Source organism: Triticum urartu, chromosome 3 (assembly GCF_003073215.2).
Source record: "Triticum urartu cultivar G1812 chromosome 3, Tu2.1, whole genome shotgun sequence".
NCBI classification, from domain to species: domain Eukaryota; kingdom Viridiplantae; phylum Streptophyta; class Magnoliopsida; order Poales; family Poaceae; genus Triticum; species Triticum urartu.
In genome coordinates this window covers 56,815,171-56,838,791 of record NC_053024.1, presented here as the reverse complement: position 1 = coordinate 56,838,791, position 23,621 = coordinate 56,815,171, and the positions used below count along the sequence as shown (strand labels likewise).

The 23,621-nt window shown below is 45.9% G+C and overlaps 3 protein-coding genes and 1 non-coding gene across 4 annotated transcripts; 3 read left to right on the top strand and 1 right to left on the bottom strand.

Annotated features, from left to right (window-relative positions):
• Positions 1–7,274: 7,274 nt before the first annotated feature.
• LOC125549708 lies at positions 7,275–7,435 on the top strand. The gene has a single exon (XR_007301438.1). It is a non-coding gene; the product is annotated as a U1 spliceosomal RNA (small nuclear RNA).
• Positions 7,436–9,816: 2,381 nt separating this feature from the next.
• On the top strand, positions 9,817–12,974 carry LOC125542810. Its single transcript, XM_048706000.1, has 3 exons — positions 9,817–9,946; positions 10,039–11,277; positions 12,688–12,974. The coding sequence occupies exon 2, from the start codon at positions 10,062–10,064 to the stop codon at positions 11,274–11,276; it is 1,215 nt and encodes a 404-aa protein (XP_048561957.1). The 5' UTR covers positions 9,817–9,946; positions 10,039–10,061; the 3' UTR covers position 11,277; positions 12,688–12,974.
• A 490-nt stretch (positions 12,975–13,464) lies between these two features.
• Positions 13,465–19,071, top strand: LOC125542809 (amino-acid permease BAT1 homolog). The gene is made up of 7 exons (XM_048705999.1): positions 13,465–13,679; positions 13,782–14,045; positions 17,295–17,313; positions 17,403–17,804; positions 17,909–18,198; positions 18,295–18,424; positions 18,542–19,071. Exons 1-7 carry the CDS (start codon positions 13,549–13,551, stop codon positions 18,887–18,889), a joined length of 1,584 nt encoding a protein of 527 aa, XP_048561956.1. The 5' UTR covers positions 13,465–13,548; the 3' UTR covers positions 18,890–19,071.
• A 2,707-nt stretch (positions 19,072–21,778) lies between these two features.
• LOC125542808 (papilin-like) lies at positions 21,779–22,626 on the bottom strand. Its single transcript, XM_048705998.1, has one exon. It carries the CDS (start codon positions 22,537–22,539, stop codon positions 22,117–22,119), a length of 423 nt encoding a protein of 140 aa, XP_048561955.1. The 5' UTR covers positions 22,540–22,626; the 3' UTR covers positions 21,779–22,116.
• Between the last annotated feature and the right edge of the window lie 995 nt (positions 22,627–23,621).

Sequence of the window (23,621 nt, the reverse complement as noted above, 5' to 3'; positions counted from 1 at the left end):
GCAGCCCGAAGTGGAGGGGCTCGTAGTGCTGGAGCAGGAGCGCACTTGCGGCGGCTGGATCTCGTGCGTCCTCCGACGGGCACGCGTGGTGCGCATGCACGTGAGAGCTTGGTCACGGCTGGGGACCGAGGTGGTTCATGGCCTTGGGCAACATTTTTTTTTATCCTTGTCAGCGTGGTGCTCGGCATGGATTAGCGGTTTGTGCTGCGTCTGGTGACCGGGTCCTCGGTTGACAGATCTAGCGGCTAGTGTTGGTCGACGGCCTCCACAAGATGCGGTTGGTTGCTCGGACGATGGGCTTCTTCGACTACGAGCTGGCTTGGTGGTGGTGCTAGGTGGTCACCGTTGTGAGATGATGTGCGGATGAGGTGGTCTCAAGAGCTTGGCTGAAAACCATGTCTCGTTTGTGCCGGTGACCAACGATGGCGGCGGCCGTGGTTGTTGCTTATCTTTTTGGAGACATCGTTGTATTGTTGTTTCACCCTTCCCGTGCGGATCGATGCAGCTCCGGGAGGAAACCCTTGATCTGGTTTGATCGAACGATGATGTCGCCTTTGTGTCGTATTCCCTCCTGGGGGATTTGTCTTTGGAGCTGGATGTTGTCAAGCCAGACCAGTGAAAGACGATGGTGTTGGCACGAGGCTTCTGTGGCAATGATGATGGGGTGTAGAGTGTCGGAGACGTGGCTATGGTAGCAGTAGTCACCTCTTCTCCGGAGTGTCCACGGGGATTGTCTCGGCTAGTTTGTTGTTGTGTAGTCGAAGCTGCAGTCGTGGGGCCTCGGTGTTATACGATGACTGGCAGCATGTGGTTTGTTCGATAATCTTCTGCGCGCCAGCCATGCCTAGTTTTTCTTTGTGGTTCTTCGTCGGAGTCTGAGCTACGTTGTTTGGTCACCGATGGTCGGCTCTGGCATGGGTTAATTGTCATTTCAAAAAAAAAGCATTCGCTCGATAAAGCTTTTTTTCTAAATCGATGTATGAACAACTATCAGTCTATCATGAGTTTTTGTCATGCTGCATGCGTTTATTTATTTATTACATTTTGACAATATTTTGCTATGATTTTTCCCTTGCTTCAACTTACAGGAGTACTCTCTTCCTTTTTTGCAAAAATACCGAACTACTTTCTTGTGATCATCTTAGAGCAAATCCAACGCGTCGACTCAAATGGAAGCATATTTTATCCGTTTTTCGTCCGTTTGGATCGACTCATCTGTTTCCTTTGCGTTTGGATCGACCGGGCGTCCAATGAGCGAATGCATTTTCGTCCTTGCGGCTGGTCCGTGCCCATTTTGTAGTTCTTTTTGCAAACATAAGATAGACGATACATCTATTGGTTGTCAACGTGAGCCCACATATGCTCAACCAAATCATCTTGCAACTAAATGTGATCTTACCAATTGATACGTCTCCAATGTATCTATAATTTTTGATTGCTCCATGCTATATTATCTACTGTTTTGGATATTATTGGGATTTATTATCCACTTTTATATTATTTTTGAGACTAACCTATTAACCAGAGGCCCAGCCCAGAATTGCTGTTTTTTACCTGTTTTAGGGTTTCGAAGAAAAAGAATATCAAATGGAGTCTAAACGGAATGAAACCTTCGGGAACGTGATTTTCTCAACGAACAAGACCCGGGAGACTTGGACCCTACGTCAAGACACAAAAGAGGAGGCCACGAGGTAGGGGGCGCGCCCTTCACCCTCGTGGGCCCCCTGTTGCTCCACCGACGTACTCCTTCCTCCTATATATACCTACGTACCCCAAACGATCAGATACGGAGCCAAAACCCTAATTCCACCGCCGCAATTTTCTGTATCCATGAAATCCCATCTTGGAGCCTGTTCCGGAGCTCCGCCGGAGGGGGCATAGATCACGGAGGGCTTCTACATCATCACCATAGCCCCTCCGATGAAGTGTGAGTAGTTCACCTCAGACCTACGGGTCCATAGTTATTAGCTAGATGGCTTCTTCTCTCTTTTTGGATCTCAATACAATGTTCTCCCCCTCTCTTGTGGAGATCTATTCGATGTAATTTTCTTTTTGCGGTGTGTTTGTTGAGACCGATGAATTGTGGATTTATGATCAAGTCTATCTATGAACAATATTTGAATCTTCTCTGAATTCTTTTATGTATGATTGGTTATCTTTGCAAGTCTCTTCGAATTATCAGTTTGGTTTGGCCTACTAGATTGATCTTTCTTGCAATGGGAGAAGTGCTTAGCTTTGGGTTCAATCTTGCAGTGTACTTTCCCAGTGATAGTAGGGGCAGCAAGGCACGTATTGTATTGTTGCCATCGAGGATAACAAGATGGGGTTTTTATCATATTGCATGAGTTTATCCCTCTACATCATGTCATCTTGCTTAAGGCGTTACTCTGTTTTCATTAACTTAATACTCTAGATGCATGCTGGAGAGCGGTCGATGAGTGGAGTAATAGTAGTAGATGCAGGCAGGAATCAGTCTACTTGTCTTGGACGTGATGCCTATATACATGATCATACCTAGATATTCTCATAACTATGCTCAATTCTGTCAATTGCTCAACAGTAATTCGTTCACCCACCGTAGAATACCTATGCTCTTGAGAGAAGCCACTAGTGAAACCTATGGCCCCCGGGTTTATCTTCATCATATTGATCTTACAATACTTAGTTATTTCCTTTGCTTTTTATTTTACTTTGCATCTTTATCATAAAAATACCAAAAATATTATCTTATCATATCTGTCAGATCTCACTCTCGTAAGTGGCCGTGTAGAGATTGACAATCCCTTATCGCGTTGGTTGTGAGGACTTATTTGTTTTGTGCAGGTACGAGGGACTCGCGCGTAGCCTCCTACTGGATTGATACCTTGGTTCTCAAAAGCCGAGGGAAATACTTACGCTACTTTGCTGCATCATCCCTTCCTCTTCGGGGAAAACCAACGCAGTGCTCGAGAGGTAGCACCAATCATGCATTTGATGATGACGTTCGGTGAAACGTTGCCGCTCCTCCATGCTCAGGCACACCATTTTTACCCTGGAACTGAAACCCTCGGCCATAGATATGTTATGGGCACTCATCCTCTATGATCATATTGTGCATGATCACGCAAGCAGTCATCACCTCCCATAACTTTTTGGTACTCCAAGTTCTAGCAAGATACCGAACGATGCCCATCGAGATTGAAGACACCAAAGGCACGCTCCACATCCTTCCTAGCACTCTCTTGCTCTTGGGAAAATCTCTTCATCTTCTCTCCTGCAGGGTTGATGATTGTCTTCACAAGAGTAGTCCACTGATGAGTGATGATAGATATCGCCGGGTAGGTAGTATCATTTGTTGTAATGATGGCCATTGATCTCAACATTGACCTCCAGGCAGTTGCCTTCTGCAAGCCTAGCAAACACCGGAGAGCGTTGAAGCACGTTGATATCGTTGCGAGATCTAGCCATGCGGAAGAAAGGGTGCCAAATCCAGAGATCTCCTGTTGGCATTCATCGCCAACAACCGGGTTGTATCTGCATCATTTGGCTCTCTCAAGTACTCCGGGCCAAACACTGCTATCACAAACCCTCCAAAACTTACACATGGACTCTAGGCACGTCGACTCGCTCATTCAGACATACTCATCAATGAAATCACCGGGGAACTCCGTATGCAAGCATCTGAATTGTTGCAGTGCATTTCAGATAAGAGAAGAAGCCAATCTTTCTCAGGGCATCCTCCTTGCACTCGAAATACTTATTGTATGCCACCACCCCCTCCCGGATACGGCTGAACAAATATCTAGCCATAAGGAAACAACGCCAAAAATTGAGGTTTTTGAAGAGCGGGCTGGGGGTTTCAAAGTAATCCTTCTAGAGAAGGAAATGACCGCTCTCTCGGTTGCGATTCAACGCTGGAGTGTGCCCCGAGATCGAGGCCCTGAACATTGGCCGCTGTCTACTATGGTCATGACGAGCAACACAGCTGGCACGAGCTCCTCATCGTCGGATAAAGAATCATCCGAGTCTCAAAGAAAATTGTGGAAAAAGAACTCGTCGGCAGAGTCCATTTGTACCTTGCAGGCAAACCGTCGAACACCTTGCGGGCGTCGTGGAAGAAGTTGGCCGGTGAAGAGCCTCGTGCCTCCCCTAGACCTAGTAGCAGGCCCGTCGACGTCCAACGAGCGTGGCGGCGTCTGGCAAGTGAGGTCACGACGCTTGGGTGCTGCAGGCAGGGGGAAGCGTGTGGCGAGGGGGTAGTGGCGGCAAGGTCGGGGGCGTTGGAAGGTGGTGTGCTGCGGGGGGAGGTACGTGGGTGTGGACAGCTGGCCACCGGAACCGGACGACGGCGGCGACGACGGGTGGGGCGGTCAAGTGTGCTGGCTGTTGTTGGGAGGAAGACGGGATGGCCAATGTGCCACCGACTGACGGGTTAGTGGAGGACAAAGGCCGTTTCGTATCCGTGCCGATGCAAACATGGCCCAAATTTGAACCGAAAAAGGGTCGTACGGTGGACAAAAAATGGAAGCACATCCGTTTGAATCGGATCGTTGGGCTGCCTTCTGTGTTTATTTCAATTCAAATGGATTGACGTGTTGAGTTGCTGTTAAGAACTTCTATGTTGTGATACAGCAGCTGGCTGGATACTACAAGGTCGTCAGAATGCATAAATTCCACACGAGATAAACGGATGAAGACCGCTGCGGTTATAGGGGCTGTTTGGTTTGAGACTAAGTTTGCCTAAGGTTTCCACACCTAAGGTTAGACAAGTTTGACCAACTTGGATGGGTGTTTGGTTCAAGCCACACCTTAGGCAAGCCATACTAGGGTCCCACATCACATACTCTCAAAATTTATGACAAGATTTTCTTAGGCTTGCCAACTTGTGGCTCTCATTTTAAAAAACTAACCTTAGACAAGTATGGCAACATTGTATGGCATAGTGTGGCATGGATAGGCCTAGAACCAAACAGCCCCATAATATTTTGTTGGACGGGTCAGCAAATGCAGCTTCGTTTTTTTAACTCGCGGGAGGCAGGCAGGGGCAGGCTCGGGAATTCGGTCGCGCCAGTCGACAGGCAAGGCCCCAAAAGCTGTGCGTACGCACAGTACGTCCTGGTCCGGCCTCTACATGGCTACATAGATCAACTTGATGAGTGCGCCGCGGGGCCCGCCCGGTCCCTCAGGCCGCGTCGCTTGCGCACGGCGGCGCGCGCGGGACGCCTCCGATTCGAACGAAACTCGCGGCGGTGGCGGGAGAGCCCCGGCGTTTCGGCCCGCTCCGCTCCGCTGCTCCTCGTCCTCTTCCCCAGAGTGGCGCGACCAGCTCAGGTGACGGGGCAAACCAAAAACGTTTTAAAATACAGCACCCGTGTGCGTTCGCCGACACGTTGCCCGCCCTCCGCGTGACGCGGCTCGGACGAAGGTCGCGCTGGCGCGACCGGAGCAGGCACGTCTGCCGGGACGCTTCGCGGCGCGTGGAGAACGCGGTGAGCGAGCGAGCGTGCGTATGTGTCAAGCTGAATGAGTGGACGGCCGGTAGAAGAGATGGATCGATTGATTGATGGTGAAGCGTCCGCGCGTGGTACTTTCCTTACCGTCGTTAAACTCGTGTGGCCGTGCGCTGGCACGCGCGTCGCCGTAGTTCGCAAGAGTCGCGGCCCTCGTGGATAAGGCCGGTTGGCAGCCACCGCCATGGCGCCATCGTCGCCGTTCGTGTCGCCGTCGCCGTGATCGGCATGCTCCTGTTGCTCCCGGCCGCCTCGACGCTTGTGTGGTGAGCCCGTCGACCGATCGTGTCCCCTCTCGTCCTCATTTTTTCCTTTTTGAAACATCTCGTTGTCAGGCTAGTCCCTTGCCATGCCTCGCTGTTTTTTTTAAGTGGTAAACCAAAACTTTATTGCGAAGTAGCAGCTCGGTTTACAGGAATAACAAACTGGTCATGGGGTAAACCCAGCCAGAAATGGCGACCAACATCTAACGAAGTAGAAAATTGAGCTAAATTGTGTGCATCAACATTCATAATACGACTTTCAAAAATGAAATCACAGCTTGCGAGTTCTCTCGCCCGAGCATTAATCTCTTTAATGATTGCACTATACCTTCCTTCAGTTCTATTCTTTATCTTCGCCACCATTGATTTATTATCACATGCAATAACAATTTTGTTGAGGGACAAGTCCAGCGCAAGAGATAGAGCTTCACGGCAAGCGAGTGCCTCCAATGTTGCCGGGTCTGAAATGTCAGTGAATACCATAGCTAACGAACCCAAGAAGAGGTCTATGTGATCACGGTAAGCCGTAGCGGATGCGCCACTATTACCATTTCTTGCAAAACCTCCGTCAACTTGTATCTTCGCCACCCCGAGGCTCGACGCTGTCCATTTCATTGTACTTCTCACCCGCATCCCACCCGTAACTGGATGCGTTGCTTTGCAAGACTCAGTTTTCCAGGACTCCAATTCAGATATGAAGCTAGTGACGAAGCCATGAGTGGCATGTGGACTCTGAAGGATTCCCTCATGGATCGCTTTTCTTCTTGCTGCCCAAATAGCCCATAGAGTAACAACTAACTTGATCATGCTAGCATGTGGTAAGTCGTCGATAGTTGAAAATAGCCAAAGCTTGGCATTTGGCTCAGTCGACGCTTGAACATAGTCAGCCACATCATCATCGACCAGAGCCCAAACGCAACGGGCAATAGAGCACTCCAAGAATGAATGGCGCCAACTATCCCACATCCCGCAAAGCTGGCATTTGTCATCGTTGGCCATGTTCCTTCCATGCCGAACATCTTCAGTGGCGATGGTGTGCTTAGCTAATCGCCACAAAAAATTACGAATCTTTCCCGGGACTTGGACTGACGAGAGCGAGGTCCAAGATTTAGCTTCAACTTCATAATCAGAAGAACCTGTATTCCCTTCGAGGCAGTCTTCTCCATGCCTTTTTGTATCTGCCAACATACGATAGGCCGATCGCACTGTGAAGATGCCTCGCTGTTGTAAAACGATTCTCTTTCTTTAGCAAAAGTTTTTCTATAGAAAGAGTATAAAATAAATAGAATCAGTATTTTTTTTAATAAGACCGAGGCTCCACAAACGCGACGTTTCTCACCCTCAAGGCCCACGAAAGGCAAAGCTGCCACGGCTCTCAAGGCCCATGTATGTTGATGTGCCCAAACACGAGCAAACACGAGCCCAACTAACCTCCTGAGAGAGCCCAGTCCCACCTCGCCTAGCCGAGAGCATTGAGCGGGAGAGCTTGCTATAAAAGGAGAGCCGGGTGCACCCTTGTTCCATACTTACCTGTACGGGGTCGACGGGCGATCAATAAGGCCCGTGGCCTAGGTTAGTGGCCCACATTGCACCTGGTGAGTGCGCCGGCCTATCATCTCCCTAAGTGGGAGAGTGAACGTCGTAATTTGTGGTAGAGGAGGTACGCGTTCGTGCAGCCCTTGCCAATTCTGCGAAATTAAATTTTGGCCCCTGGTTTCGAAGCTGGCTTAAGCTTTTGCTTTGCTGCCTTTTACATTTAGGTCCCTGAATACTTGGCCCTTAACATTTCAGTCCTCACTTTGAGGTTCGCATTGAATTAAATTTCTTATTGAAGCATGGTCTATATATAAGCTTGTTAACGTAAGCATGGTCTGAGCTTCAAAGGACCACCCCCAACTCTGCAGTGCACGTGTCTTGCTAAAAGTCTCAATGACAAACCACAAGCGCAGCATCAACCTTTTTTCCCCATCAATGTGGTTATCTCGATTGTCGTCCGTTTCAAAACATGTATCGAGTCGAACAAAGAGTCTGAAACACACTAGTAAAAAATGGGACGCACTATGATTTCAGGATGATGTTAGGATCAATGCGGTGATGCTCGGTCAACGGGAGAAAGATGCGTCGCAGAAGGTGACGTTTGTGGCGAATCGTTTGTGTCGTATAATTCGATCAACCAAATAGGAAGTTGGTCGGTCGAGCACTTGCCCTCACGCATGAAACAATGAGACACACAAAAACCGTTTGAATGTCCTAGCTTAACCCAACCCAAGTTTGTGGCGAATCGTTTGTGTCATATAGTACACCTCGTTCCTTTTGTTTCTGGGGTACAAGCTTGCTTGTTTCCATCCAACGATTAGTCAATTTCTTTTTAATGGCGGCGCTTAGTTAGATCCCACCGATCGACCTAGCTTCTCAATACCTGGGTGAGCATCGGTTTGCTCCTGCCTGTGGTCATGGGGATTAGTTGTCCGTTTCGAAAACGCGTGCGAGCAAGCAGCAGTTTACTTAGATTGTGTGGATTAGTGACCATCAGACTTTTATGAAGATGGTCGTTCAAATTCACTATGATTGTCCACTTGTTTTTTTGTTCCGGTACTCTCTAGGATTTATGGTTTTCATGGATATTGTTTTGTCCCTCCTTGTGATTTGTTTTTTCTTTGAACTAGGATAATCCATTTTTCGGTAGTTACAAGATGTAAACCCATTAAGCCGCACTTTATGGGCACCCTATGGGGGTGTCATGTCATCATCAACACAGCGTCGGCTTATTGGACCGGGTGGGACACGCTCGTTGGTTGATGGTGGGAAGGAAATTTGAAGGAAGCTATGTAGTTGCCTCACCCCGCTCAAACACACTCGGTTTCCTCCCCTCATATCCGACAATGACGCGTAGTAGCTAGCTTGTCATGGTACGTAGGTTTATTTTGCACGATTTTGTATGATTATATGGGATGAAATATGAGAGACTCGAATGTACAACACCAAGTATAAGGCGTGACATGTCACTGTTTGCGGACGCACCCAGTCACGTCCGCGGGCGTTTGAGTGGTCCGATTTGCCTAGTCCGGCCGTAGATGCTCTAACTTAGCCCATATTGAAGGTATTGCCTTTGGATAAACTTTATTCCTAGATTTTAGAGGTTTGTATATACAATGACTGTATAATCATGTCTTGACCAATATAGCTCTTTGAATCGTAAAAAAAGTAAAAAAAATACTTATCCTTTTTTAGTGACCGTCAAATACATTTTTTCTACCACTAGCAAAAGGACCCATGCATTGTAACGGGATTTTTTTTTATAATCTCCAATAGTCATGATCATATTTTGCTCAATCTCGTGAAATAATGTTTTTTTAACTCATGAACATATTTGCAATCTTGAACATTTTCAAATTCATAAGCACTTTTACAATTTTTTGAACATTTTCAGAAGCCAAGAATATTTTTTGATTCATGAACATTTTATACTATTTGCAAACATTTTTTTTAACAATTTTCTTGAATCAGCGCACATTTCTAGAATGGACGAACATTGTTTTGGAAATTGGTGGAACAATTTTTGAAATACACAAAGATTTTTTTGATTTAACGTACATTTTGGAATCAACGAACATTTTAACAATAAATAAACTATTTTGTAAGTCACGAGCCGTTTTTAATTTTTAGTATATTTTTCCATTCACGAACATTTTTTGAATTGGTGAAATTTTGTTCAATTTCATGAATCTCTTTTAATACACGAACTCTAAAAAATCGTGAACATTTTTGGATTTTCTGAACATTTGTTTTCAAAATCTTGAACATTTTTTGAATAAGAAAGTATTTCTTATAATTTTAGGAACATATTTTCAACCCACAAACATTTTATGATCTATTAAATATTTTATTTGAAAATCCTCAGTTTTTTAAATTTTTGGACCTTTTCGAAGTCCCAGATCATTTAAAGTAGAAAAAAAACAGAATGACCATGAAATATTTATCTGCCTTGCCGGGCCGAAGTGCGTCAATTAATTGTTATGCAACTTCTACTGGGCCATGCCCAGGCTACACCAATTCTGATGGGCGGTTCAGCCTCTCCCATTCTCTCAGTCCCAGGCTACAACCCCAACCTCCAAACACCTACCTCTGGAACCCTGACCTCGCCGCCGCCCGTCCGCTCGCACCACCGACGCCGGCGATCCCCACGCCGCCCTGGTTCTCACTCTTGCTCCGCCCGCGCGGCTTCATTTGAGCTCACCATTTCGTGGTCACATTACTCAGATTAGCTCTCGTGGTGCTGTTTGCAGATCTAGCATTGTCGACCTCAGCGATGGCGTCGCCGTCGTCGGACTCGGACAAGCGAGGCGAGCTGCGCCCCCCGGAACACATCGCCGGCGAGCTGCCCCGCGACGCGCTCTACGACATCCTGCTGCGTCTCCCGGCGAAGGATGTATGCCGCCTCCGCGCCGTCAGCCCCTCGTGGCGCTCTCTCACCTTGGACCCGCTCTTCGTCAAGGCCCACGCGGCCCGCCACCCGGGCCCGCTCCTCGCCACCACCTTCGCCGACGGCGAGTCCCGCGGCGTCAGCATCGTGGATCTGCTCTCCGGCAACGTCATCAAGCGGATACGCACCTCCGACCCCGACCTGAGAGTGCAGCGCACGCGCCTCGACCGTGTCTGCCTCGTCGGAGGGCGCCACCCTCTGGGCGTGCCTGTCACCCTGCTCGACCCGGCCACGGGTGCTGTCATCAGCTCGTCGCAAGTCATCTCCATGAAGTATGCTGGTTTGCTGAAGACCAGAAAGGCATCCATGGACTCGTGCATTTTTGGGAAAGTCCCCTCCACAGGAGTGTACAAGGCGTTCCGCTTCCTTGAAATTCGCCCTCTGGTTAGTCCGCAGCAGCTCTGCGAGGTCATGACTCTCAACGGCCGCAGCCCTGGACGGTGGAGGGCAAGACCAGGACCTCCGGGCCGTGTCTTTTCCGATCACACGATGAAAAGCGCGGCCATCGATGGGGTCGTGTATTTCTTGATGGATTTTTCAAACATGTATCAGTCGAAGGTGACCATCAAACCAGCCAGCATAGCTGCATTCAACCTGGAGACAGAAGTATGGATGCCGCCGATTGATGGTCCGGAACAAGTCAGCAGCTTATATGACGAAGAAGATGTGCTTCCTGTCTTCGAGGACCCCAGAGCTGTGGGGATTCTCTCCATAACCAATTTGAATGGGTCCTTAGTGGTGGCGCAGGTTCATCATAGTTCACCTCAATCGATGGACCTATGGTTTCTGATGGATCGTGAGAAAGGTGTCTGGGTTAAAAAGTACAGCATAGGTTATTACCGACGTGAGGATCATTTTAGTTATCCTTTGCTGGTGTTAGATGACGAGAGGATTGTCTTTGTGATGCAACTAACGGGGCTGCTACAGGTTTATGATCCAAAAACAGAAACTTACACAGATTTGTGGCAGCTGGAAGATTTCCAGTCTATGTGTATTTACACAGGAAATCTGCTGAGTCAAGAGGCTGGTTTTCACCGCTGAGGTGAGTACTGTATTTGTATGCACATATTTACCATGTGTCGGAGTGAGGCTATAAAAATGAGTTAAGCCAGTTCTAAGCGTCATTCTCAATAGTCAATACCCAATCATTTTTTTCTGATTTAGTTAAACTTGACTTGTTAATGTCGCTTGCAGTTATGTAGCTAGTAGCTCTCCCAGCTGATAATATAACAACTAACAATGACATCTAGTTGAATGTTGGTTTAAGGATCAATAAGTAGACCATGTAAATAATAGCTCCTCCTCACTGGAGTTTTGTGAAGAACCATTAAAAAAAGGATATACTGCCATCTTAGGAAGAAACTGGCAAATACTCTCTCTTTAACAAAATGTAAGATGTTTTTTATGCCCTATGCAAAACCAAAAAACGTGTTACATTTTGGTGCCGAGGGAGTATTTATTTGTAGGTTTATATTAATGTGATTTTACTAGATTAATGTAAACCGAAAGGGCTATTTCATTATTTTGATTCTTAAGGCCTTTTTGGTTATTCTTAGACGCCAAATTGGATTGCAGATTTACTGGGGCCTAGTTTGTATTAATCTTTATATGTACATCAAGCAGGATCTTCTAAGTCATATCTCACGAACTCCACTTTTTTTCATTCGCCCAACGATTAGCATGGTCATTAATGTATTAAGTATACCCTAAAATAGCCTAACAACATGCATGCATAGATTTTTACCATTTGGATGTCAGTGTGGGTTTTGGTGGTATTTTCTCCCAATCAACCTAAGTAGCACAGTGAATGTTTCTTCAGCCATTCTTTTGTATTGCTGTATTGTCAACTTATTGTATGCTCTTGTTTACTGACACAAGCTGGCTAACAGGCAAGCTGGTCAACAATGAGCGTTTCAATTTCCTTTTCCTTTTTGCTCATTTAAGCTTGAGGGGCAACATAGTTATTATGATAATTTTGAAGAATATTTTTGTAGGCTAACAGAATGTGACATACTAATAAAGAGTGCAGCAGTTTCACCAGGCGCTAAGGATGGTGTGTTTTAGACCCGACGAATGGTATTCTATTGAAACGAGCAAATTTTGCCTTGAATTATCCTTTTTCGGTTAATAATAGTAATAACATAACACTGTCTTATTAGTTGATACACCAAGTGTGTTGATTAAGGCCGTGTTTGGCATTGTGGTGGATTATGATATCCTATTTGGTTGAACCGATTTTACATGTCTTGTCATTTTTGTGTCAGCTTTGGGTGTCATCTTCAGAAAAGGAGCTGAAAATTGCGTTTGGAATTTTTATGCGTTGTAATTGTCAATGATCCTTTTTATGCTGCCAAATTTTTATCCCCACCATGGCGTAGCACAGGAGTATATCGCTGGCTTCACTCTCTGTTTGCTTGGTGTCTAATGTATCTGCTGCTCTTTGCGCTTACAGGCCAAGCATTCTACAACGTGCATCATCCAAAGAGGCGCCACTCTTTTTCCTGATGACGATGTCGCGTGCTGCTAATTTGTCGATGAAGCCAGTTTGCTCAGTTGAATTGTGCGAGCCTTCTCGTGAATCTTTTTACCGTCTGTAGAATCTACTTTGCTAGTATGTCTCGCTTGCATGTGTGGATGGACCATGCGTGACAATGTCCTGGAGGACTCTTAATCATGTATGCATCGGATTGTCATCTATCCTTTGTCTTTTTGTGAAAGCAGGACTGACAGTTTGGCTTTGTGACTCTAATTTCAAAATACATTGTCTGCGAGTCTCTCTTAGGAGAGGCCATGAATTTGGAAAAGAAAATTACAACTTCATGGAATAATTGTTATCTTGGGAGTTGGGAAAAAAATAATCTTAAAACCATGAAAATTCGAGACCGGTCCCTTTTTTTTTTCTTTCTGTTGTAACCCTATTGGAATGTGGTAGAAACTTTACACTGTCATGGTTTTCTGCATTACTGAAACGTGTCAGTTTTGTGTTAACTTGAACGAGCCTTCTTGTATTCCAGTAGCTAGTCAGGCTGTAGAACCATGTTGGCAAAAATCCCTTGGATCGTGTGAAGATGCGTGGGCTAATCTAATCAGCACGAGGGACAGGAGGAGATCGTCGCCCAACGCACGCGATCGCCATTTCACATGGCCGGATGGATTCTCCACGGAATCTGAGGCAGACAGGCAGGCCCTACCTTAGCGCACGCACTCTCCGTCCCTCTCTATAAGCTCGTGTGATGAGCCATCTGGACGGATAGCATCTGGATCTCGGACTGGTAGTTGTTATTAGTCTTCAGGCAACAGAAAGAGAGCGAGCATGGCAGGGCAGGGCAGCTACAGCCGGCTCGCCGCCGACGAGGCCGCCGCCGCCGCGACATCCGCCGACGACTACGACTCCAAAAAGCTCCGGCTGCTCGGCTACGAACCGCAGCTCAAGCGCAATCTCTCGTACGTGCTCCTCCTAGTCCTACTCCACATTAACTTTTCACCGTCTCCATTTCATTTGATTCAGAAATCGCACTTGCTAAAGCGTGCTGCGAATGCGTGCAGGCTGCTGTCCAACTTCTCGGTGACCTTCTCGATCGTGTCGGTGCTGACGGGCATCACGACGCTGTACGGGACGGGGCTCGAGTTCGGCGGGCCGGTCACCATGGTCTACGGCTGGCCCATCGCCGGCGCCTTCACCGTCGTCGTCGGGTTGGCCATGGCCGAGATCTGCTCCGCCTACCCGACCTCCGGCGGCCTCTACTTCTGGAGCGCCAGGCTCTGCACCGAACGACGCTGGGGCCCCTTCGCCTCCTGGCTCACCGGATGGTAAGATCACTCAACTCACTTCACTTATTGCAGTCGACCGTGCAATTCGTACTAGCCCGCCATGAATGAATTGAAGAAATTGGAGTACTACGTGGTTAAGTCCTGCCCGTGCAATACCGGAATATCCATTTCTCAAGATAAAAAACCCTGGAATTTCTGGGAGGGAGGGGGCGTAAAAGTCTTGACATGACGAATTTTGAGGCGACTGCACGTGCTTCTCCTTGAAACTATAGTGCGAAAATTAGATGTTGAATTGAATGGGCGTAGTTTTGCCTCAAGCTGGAAAGAGACGTGCAAATATCTTTTGATTCATTTCTTTGCATGAACTGGACCGGTTGAACACGAGTAGTACATCTAGTCCGGCCGGCACACAGAGTCCATGCTGCACTGCACGTGCGCTGCCCAAATGATCCCATTCTTATTTCTTTTTCAAACGACATTTCCACAGCAGTCCTTTTTTCTTTCCGAAAAGGATCAAACCTATACTCCCTCCATTCCACAATGTAGTGCTTCCTCTATCTACGTGCTTCAACTTTGACCGTAAATTTAACTATCAAGACCGATTGCGGCGGGAGCAAAAGTTATATCAGTGATTTCGTATTCGAAAGAAGTTTTTAATTATGTAACTTTTTCTCTCGCCGCAGTCGGTCTCGTTCGTTAAATTTATGGTCAAAGTTCGACCTCGGAAAGCGCGGGCGCACTATATTTTAGGATGGAGGGAGTATTATAAGGATTTATCAAAAATATAAAACACCTCAAACATAATAAAAAATACATCGAGGTCCATATACCATCAAACGAGACTACTGCCACCGCCAAAACGAAGCCAGTCTGACCTTGTCGATGACAACGGGGATGTCTTCATGCACATATCCATAAGGATCAGCGCCTCGGAGGAGCTCGTCTAATATGGTCTGACAACTGAACTTGAGAAGGACCGAAGCTCAAAAAATTGACTTGAAAAAGAAACGTCCACATCCGCCCAAGCGCCCCCTCCCCCTACGAGGACTAACCCTATTTATCTATTAGCGGAAGCCGAGGCATCAAGATTCTTCTCCATGCCACCAACCGTCGGAGCGGCTGGCAGTTCCACAACCGTCTTAGCTAGCAGATTCTGTGACAATCAGAATCGGGATAGAAATTGGAATAATCTTTTTCTTTGCTCCATCCAATCAGATGGAATCAAAGTTGCCAGTCTGTGCTAGTGCAAATGGATCTGCATTTGACGTTGTTTAACGGGGTGACGTGGATCTTTGGCTTGTGTTCATGTGCTCGCTCCACTTGCGTGCTTTGACATGTGCGGCTGGCCACTAGACTCATTCACGCCATAGAATCTGATCTTGATTTTTTTTTTCTGGGAAAAATCTGATTTTGATTTGATGGTGACGGGTGTTTGGATAGTAGTATATGCTACTATTAGTATGGGGAGAACATTCAGTGATATCATTGAATAGTACTCCATCTGTAAAGAAATATAAGAGCATTTAGATCAAGTGATCTAAACGCTCTTATATTTTTACACGGAGGGAGTAGTATATGCTACTATTAGTATGGGGAGAATATACAATGATATCAACTCCCAGATCCACATGCTCTCATTGTTTAAAAAAATCAATTCTAAATATTTTAATTTTTCGAAAAAATGTGACTGTTCAGAAGGAATGTGTTACAACCCATAAAAAATCAGCTTCAAATTCAAAATGCACATTGAGAAAAAAAAGATCTAGACGTGAATAGTGTTAATTTTGCTTTTGCCTTTTTGTGACGAGTAAAGTGCATTGTAGGTCCTTGAATTATTTCTGGGGGGTCACGTAGGTCCTCAAAATATGAAAATCGTTATCCGGGTCCTTGAAGTGCAGTAAGCGTGGCATACAGGTCCAACGTTTGCTTGACCCCATCTGACTGGCCAGCTGGTGCCGTTACCGTGACAAGTCGGATAGGGGGATCCACAGGTAACGGACATTGGTCAACAGTGCACCGGCGAATAGTTTTTCATACGCGATAAACAGTGCGCCAACATTTTCAACTTATCGAATAGTTTTTCAATGTTCATGAGTTTAAAACAATGTTCGCAAATCAAAAATATTTTTAAAATTAATCATTCATGAACATTTTCAAATTTATCGTCCGCGAACATTTTCAACTTTATCATTCGAAAACATTTTCAAAATTTTCGTTCGCGAACATTTATTTGAAAGTCATGAGTCAAAAGTATCTTTAATAAACATTTTTTACATTATCGTTCGCAAACATTGTTTTAAAGTCACAAGTCACAAATATTTCTTTTAAATGTTCACAGCTTACAAAAATGTTCTCAAATCACACATGATTTTAAATTTATCGTTCGTGAACATTTTTATAAATTTGTGAACAAATATTTTTCAAATTTATTCTTCATGAACTTTTTTTATGTCGCAAACCACATATATTTTTAAAGTCATGAACAAATATGTTTTTAAAATATTTTCCAAATTTATCGTTTGCAAACATCTTCAAATTTATTGTTCGCGGACATTTTTTCAAAGTCATGAACAAATATTTTTCGAATTTATCGTTTGTGAACATTTTCAAATTTATCGTTCTTGAGCGGTATGGTAGTGCGTTATAGGATTTTTGACTGTTTTTTGCTATCTTTTTAATTTACTCTTCACCCGTGCATTGTTCATCGCGTATGAAAACTGTTTGCCGATGCACTGTCCACCAACATCCGTTATCCTACGGGGCCCCCTGTCTGGCGTGTCACGGTTAACGGTGCTAGCTGGCCAGTCAGATGGGGTTAGGCAAATTTTGGACCTGAATGACACACTTATTGCACTTCGAGGATCTGGATGACGATTTTCATAGTTCGAGGACATATGTGACACTCCTGCAATAGTTCGAGGACCTACAGTGCACTTCACTCTTTTGTGACACTGTTCATGCTAAATTTGTCATTTTTGGTTTCTCAATGTGTATTTCGAATTTGAACCTGTTTCTTTTAGGTGCCGTAGACACATGCCTTGTGAACACGAAACATTTAAAATTGCTGTTTGAAAGTTGGTATCATGTGAGTATTTAAGGGATGGTATCACATGATACTTTCCCTATCAGTATGTATGGTTCTTCTAATTTTTTTTTAGAACCAGTATGGTTCTTCTAGTTGGGACAAGACAAGAACCATTCCGGTAAATTATCTGTTTCGAGACAGCCTCTAATGATGTGATGTTTGTTGTCTACTCCCTCGGCTGCGTTGGCGTTGCATGCATGCAGGTTTAACATCGTCGGACAGGTAAAAACTCTCCCAACCTTTGTCTGTCTGAATGTGTTTTCTCATTCACTCTGAACTCTGAAGTGACAGGAGAAAGAATTTTGTTGCAGTGGGCAGTGACAACGAGCGTGGACTACTCGCTGGCGCAGCTGATCCAGGTGATCATCCTGCTGAGCACCGGCGGCAACAACGGCGGAGGGTACCTGGCGTCCAAGTACGAGGTCATCGCCATCCACGCCGCCATCCTGCTCAGCCACGCCCTCATCAACAGCCTCCCCATTGCGTGGCTCTCCTTCTTCGGCCAGTTCGCGGCCGCTTGGAACATGCTAGGTGTCTTCGTCCTCATGATCGCCGTGCCGGCCGTTGCTACGGAGAGGGCCAGTGCCAAGTTCGTCTTCACCAGTTTCAACACCGACAACAGTGCCGGAATACACAGCCATCTCTACATCTTCCTCCTGGGGCTCCTCATGAGCCAGTACACGCTCTTAGGATACGACGCGTCGGCGCATATGGTAATTGAGGAGAGCTTTTGTAGGTGTTAGGACACTGACAACATATGTAGGTCTCTTGGTAACGCTATTTTGCTCATGCATGCATGGCATTGGCATGCGCGCAGACGGAGGAGACCAAGAACGCAGACACGAACGGGCCCATCGGGATCATCAGCGCCATCGGCATATCGATAGTGGTCGGCTGGGGATACATACTCGGCGTCACCTTCGCCGTCAAGGACATACCCTCCCTGCTGAGCCCCGACAATGAAGCTGGAGGGTACGCCATCGCCCAGGTCTTCTACCAAGCCTTCAAGAGTCGCTACGGCAGCGGCGTCGGCGGGATCGTCTGCCTGGGGATCGTCGCCGTCGCCATTTACTTCTGCGGCATGAGCTCCGTCACAAGTAACTCGAGGTGATCATCATCGTCTTCTTGGGTATCTGCATGCACTTCTCGATCGGCACATAGCTAGATCTGAAATCTCACAATTTCCACGTGTTTGATGGCTAGGATGGCGTATGCTTTCTCGAGAGACGGCGCCATGCCGCTGTCGTCCGTGTGGCACAAAGTTAACGAGCACGAGGTGCCCATCAACGCCGTCTGGCTCTCGGCTTTCGTCTCCCTCTGCATGGCGTTGCCGGTAAACATGAACCCTCTTGTCTGGATTGACACCCAGTAGTCAATGTACTACTACAACAGTACAACTACATGCTCCAGTTAATCCTGCGCTGATAAACCCTCCGATTGGAAACTGCAGTCGCTGGGCAGCCTGGTGGCGTTCCAGGCCATGGTGTCGATCGCCACGATCGGGCTCTACATCGCGTACGCGCTGCCCATCTTCTTCCGGGTGACGCTGGCGCGGAAGCACTTCGTGCCGGGGCCCTTCAACCTCGGGCGCTATGGCGTGCTGGTGGGGTGGGTGGCCGTGCTCTGGGTGGTGACCATCACCGTGCTCTTCTCGCTGCCGGTGATGTACCCGGTGACCAGGGACACGCTCAACTACACGCCGGTCGCCGTCGGCGGGCTCTTCATCCTCGTCTTGACGTCTTGGGTCGTCAGTGCCAGGCACTGGTTCAAGGGACCCGTCACCAATTTGAGCGGCTAGTTTCAAAGTGTGCGAAATTGTTGTGGCGGAACGCCATGTGACGGGAATTTTGCTGGGAGGATTAGTTGTCCACTGCAGCTACTGTAGGCTGGTTGTGTCCGAGATTCTTAATAAAATCTCATAGAATACAAAGGCCTTCCACAGGAGAGATGTTGTAATTAATTTCTTCAACATGACTGGAAGGCGTGCGATTGCCCTAATTAAATCTTACTCCCTCCATTTGGAATTACTTGTCTCGAATATGAATGTATCTAGAACTAAAATACGTCTAGATACATTCATTTCTGCGACAAGTTATTTCGAACGGAGGGAGTACCTGTTTTTTCTTTAATTTGCGGGTAAATCATATCGTGTTTGTTTCGCGAGAGATTTGGATTTTGGATTTTTTAAATGACTCCACATTATTTTTCATTAAAGAAACCACTAAAATTTAAAGAAAATTTAAAAATAAAGCATCAAATCAACGGAACAAACCGAAGTATGAGGCAAAGAGAACACTACATGCTCTCTCCCTAAGCTCACCAGCCATTCAAGCAACCAGACAATTTTTTGTGACTTAAATTATTAACACAAGGAAAGCATCTACGCAGCAACATAATCTGATACTCCCTCCCTGCATATAAGATTTAGTCAAAGTCAAACTTTATCAACTTTGACTAAGTTTATAGAATTTTTTTTCAAGATTCACAATATGAATTCAATATTGTTAGATTCATCATGAAATTAATTTTCATACCACATAGTTTTAGTATTGTAGATGTTGATATATTTTCAAACAAAGTTGGTCAAACTTTATAAACTTTGACTTTGACCAAATCTTATATGCAGACTAAAAAGAAACGGAGGGAGTAAGAAACAAAGTTTTTCAGGCACATAATTGAAGAACGATATCACAACACATAGAAAACTTAGCGCAGCAACAAAATCTGCTAAAAAACAAAGTTTTTCAGAAGAACAAGAATGGTCGAAGAGCCACCATAGGCAAATAGATGTCGTCACAACACTTCAATCTTCAACACCATGGGGTTCCATCCATGACTTATTGCAAACACCTCATAGAGCGCCTTCTTAATCATTTCCACTCCTTCAATTCTTTCTCGCTCGATGTTTTTATGCAAGCACGAGTGTCAACAAAATGGGAATTGATATGTGACATTTTTTTTTAAATCTGGTGATTTGCAACAAAGGACGGTGTTGCAAACAACAGCGAGGTGCTGGTGCCTTTGCAACGTTGTTTGTGTTGTGAAGGGGCTTTGCAACATCATCTATGTTGCAAAGGGGCTTCAGAACATGTGGCAGTTGAGCATTGCAAAGGGGTTTGCTGTGGACACAACATAGGCCACGTTGTGAAGGTACAAAACGCTTCGACGGGTGCGCAACATAAGCCATGTTGCAAGTGGTTGGAAGTAGCAGAGACCGAACGGCGATCGGGCTTGCGCTCTTCGAGTTCTGGCCAAGTACTACGAGAACTCAGATCATATATGTTTCTCCGCTTCATGATCCCCATTGCCAGCCAATCTGAGTTACTCCTTCCTAACTTGTTTTCTTGTGTTCGTATGGTTTCAGCGTCGTACTTAAACTCATCGGTACCACCTTGTGGCCGGCAAGAAACCCCAAGACAGAGACAGACAGACAGACAATCATGTCTAACCTGATGGCCGCCGGCTTTTTGGTGGTTGTAGGAGCAGCGGCGATCCTCGGGAATCACAGGTCGCCGACAAGACGTCAGCATGAATGGCTTCTAAATGCAAAACTAGAATCAAAGAAGAAGGAACTGTATGAACTATTCCGTGGGCCAAGGACAGACATGGTGAGACAATTTTTCACCGTGATACAATACTCCTACTTGTTGTCATGCATTCTACAGTACTTATTTATGGGAAAATTTTGTTTTTGTCACTCTAGATTTTACCAATTTTCCTCATGCCACTCTAGATTTTCACATTTCACTTTTACCACTCTTAGTTTTTGACAATTATCACAACTGCCATTCCCGTGACAAAAACAAAATTTTCAGAGTGGCAATTGTGATACATTTCAAATGCTAAGAGTGGCAAAAATGAAATAAAATTATTTTGCTTTTGCCACGGAATGACAATTGTGATAATTGTCAAAAGTTAAGAGTGTCAAAAGTGAAATGTCAAAATTTAGAATGGCATAAGGAAAATTGGCAAAATCTAGACTGGCAAAAACAAAATTTTCCCTTCTTCAAGGCGTCAACCGGGGACTGCTTATGGTAGTGGAGTTGCTGGTGGTTCAGAGTCGGCATGAAATGGCTTCTGCTGTCCCCGGTCTACTAGTTCCTGAGTAATCTTCTGCACAACTCTAGTATATTAATTCAGTGCTCACTACCAGTTCATGTTTTCTGCTGTTTTTGAATTTTAGGAAAAATATATTGGATTAGGATCCTTTTTTCCTCTATGTGTATTTTACATACCACACCAATTTTCTATAGAAAATTTCTAATTTCTATTAAATCAAAATAAGATAATATAAAATATTATATTATTGTTGGAAAAAATTGTCATTTGATTTGATACATATTATGGGGCCTCAAAAGATTCCGAAAAAAACCCAAAGCTTAGGATGCGTGAAGAGACATCGGAGCCAAGGCCCAACGCCTGGGTGGCCTAGGGTGCCTATGCGCCCCTGCAGGCCTCTGCAGGCCCAAAGGCGTCCGAGGGGCATCTACGCACCCTAGGGCTCCCCTCTGCCCTCTTGTGTCTGATGGCTTTATATACCCCCAAAACATCCCTCAGAATTATCGACCAATTACAGTGAGCCCCCCCTTTTCTCTCTCGGTCTGTCACAAAGACATTAATCCAAAAAATTCTCGATAAATTTCCAACAACAGATAGATTCAATTTTTGTATTGATAGGACAAATCCATGGGGCAGCGGATTCAACTTCTTTATTTATTGAGAGCAAGATAGACATACACTTGAAAACAACATACAATGGTTACAACATCAACCCAACAGTAAACTGGCATATGCACATCGCATATGCATCCCCACACGGACTTACGTAGCACTCCAAGACAATTATATGTCTTGAAGCTCACATATTTGTTCTTTATCGAGACACACTGCACGACATTACATACAATACACACAAAAGACGTAGGCATGGATAGAACTAAAAGAAAATGATGATTCAAGTTCAGGCCGTACGTACGGCTTAATGATCCATCTCTTACCATCTCCCCCCCTCATGAAGATTTTAGTTCAATCTTCGGAGGGTTTTGCGACTCCACTTGCTTCAGGGCAACAAAACCATGTAGCAGGGCTGCAGAGGCAATCCTCGGAGGGTTTTGCGACTCTGCTTGCTGGAGGGCAACACCACCATGTAGCAGGGCTGCAGAGGCAATCCTCGGAGGGTTTTGCGACTCCGCTTGTTGGAGGGCAACACCACCATGTAGTAGGGCTACAGAGGCAACCCTCGGAGGGTTTTGCGACTCCGCTTGCTGGAGGGCAACACCACCATGTAGCAGGGCTGCAGAGACAATTTTCAGAGGTTGAGCGCTCCTGCTTTGCGAACTGCAAAAGCCGAGCCGACGCATCAGTAACTGCCATCATCTGGCCCATGATCAGGACCAGCACACAGAGGGCAGCTAACTTGAGACCATTAGCGAAAGCCATGACGGCCATAGCTAAAAAGCTCGATAAGATTGTATATATTGTACCGTTCTCGAAGATTGGCGAGATGTGTGAGTGAGGTGTGAGATGTTACTAAAACTCCACTCCCTTTTATAGACATCTCCTGGACGTGCACGACCCCAGCTTACATATTAGTTAATGATATAAATCAGTTGGCGTAAGCGTAGCGAACTGTTCAGTTTGGCCCTGTACGTGCCAAAGCTCCTTAAGCCATCTCTGGCTACTTTGATCTCTTGTCCAATCACCATTTGACTAAGACATCTTGTCCTAGTGCATGCACGTGGGTTAGATGAAGAGATCCATCACGTTCGTGCACGCAACGCAAGTGCCTCATTTTATACAGATTATAAAGATCCCTTTCAGAGTCTTCATATTGACTCAGACGCTTGAAAATATCATAAATTATCTTGATAAAAAGGTTTTGTGCACTATAACCATCATTGATAACAACAATCATTAGATCACACATATTTCACTTTAGGTGACACACATAATTCTAACTTATATGCAATTTCCGTTAAGAAAATATGACCTAAAGAACCCCTGATACTAAAAAATCACCAATCTCTGGCATTGTAAAAAAGAAACCAAAGTACTAAAACACCTACTTCTATCCTAAAAAAACATCTATTTCTCTATTAGCCACTTAGGGCATCTCCAAGGCGGGCCTGCAAACCTCCTGCAACCGTCCGGATCACGCTGTCCGGACCGCGGAAGTCATCCAACGCCGGCCTGTATTGGTCCGGAGAGCGGTCCGAACGCGATTTCTTACATAAATCAGAGACAAAAGTGGGGGAGGTTTGTGGCAGTCCGGACCGCTCCCAAGCCCGCTTCTGACCGCCCTGATCCATCAAAAACCCTTTCCCCCTCCTGCATGCGCTCCCCCCGGCGCCACCTGCCCGCATTCATGCCGCTATAGAGCACGCCGCTCCGCATTGAAGATGGCTCAGGACGGACGCGACCTCTCACTGCCTCCGCTATTGAAGCGGCGCGCCGGCCGAGGGCGCCGCCTGTTGCACGCCCGGCTGAACACACCTCCTCATCGTATTCATACATCCTATTAACCCCGTGTG

What these genes read in the sequence shown, in the direction of transcription:
- LOC125542810 (XM_048706000.1), top strand. Translation starts at nt 10,062, where the DNA reads ATGGCGTCGCCGTCGTCGGACTCGGACAAGCGAGGCGAGCTGCGCCCC.
- LOC125542809 (XM_048705999.1), top strand. Translation starts at nt 13,549, where the DNA reads ATGGCAGGGCAGGGCAGCTACAGCCGGCTCGCCGCCGACGAGGCCGCC. An exon ending in ACGACGCGTCGGCGCATATG is followed by an intron (nt 17,805 to 17,908) that starts GTAATTGAGGAG and finishes GCATGCGCGCAG; the next exon opens with ACGGAGGAGACCAAGAACGC. An exon ending in CCCTCTGCATGGCGTTGCCG is followed by an intron (nt 18,425 to 18,541) that starts GTAAACATGAAC and finishes TGGAAACTGCAG; the next exon opens with TCGCTGGGCAGCCTGGTGGC.
- LOC125542808 (XM_048705998.1), bottom strand. Translation starts at nt 22,539, where the DNA reads ATGGCCGTCATGGCTTTCGCTAATGGTCTCAAGTTAGCTGCCCTCTGT.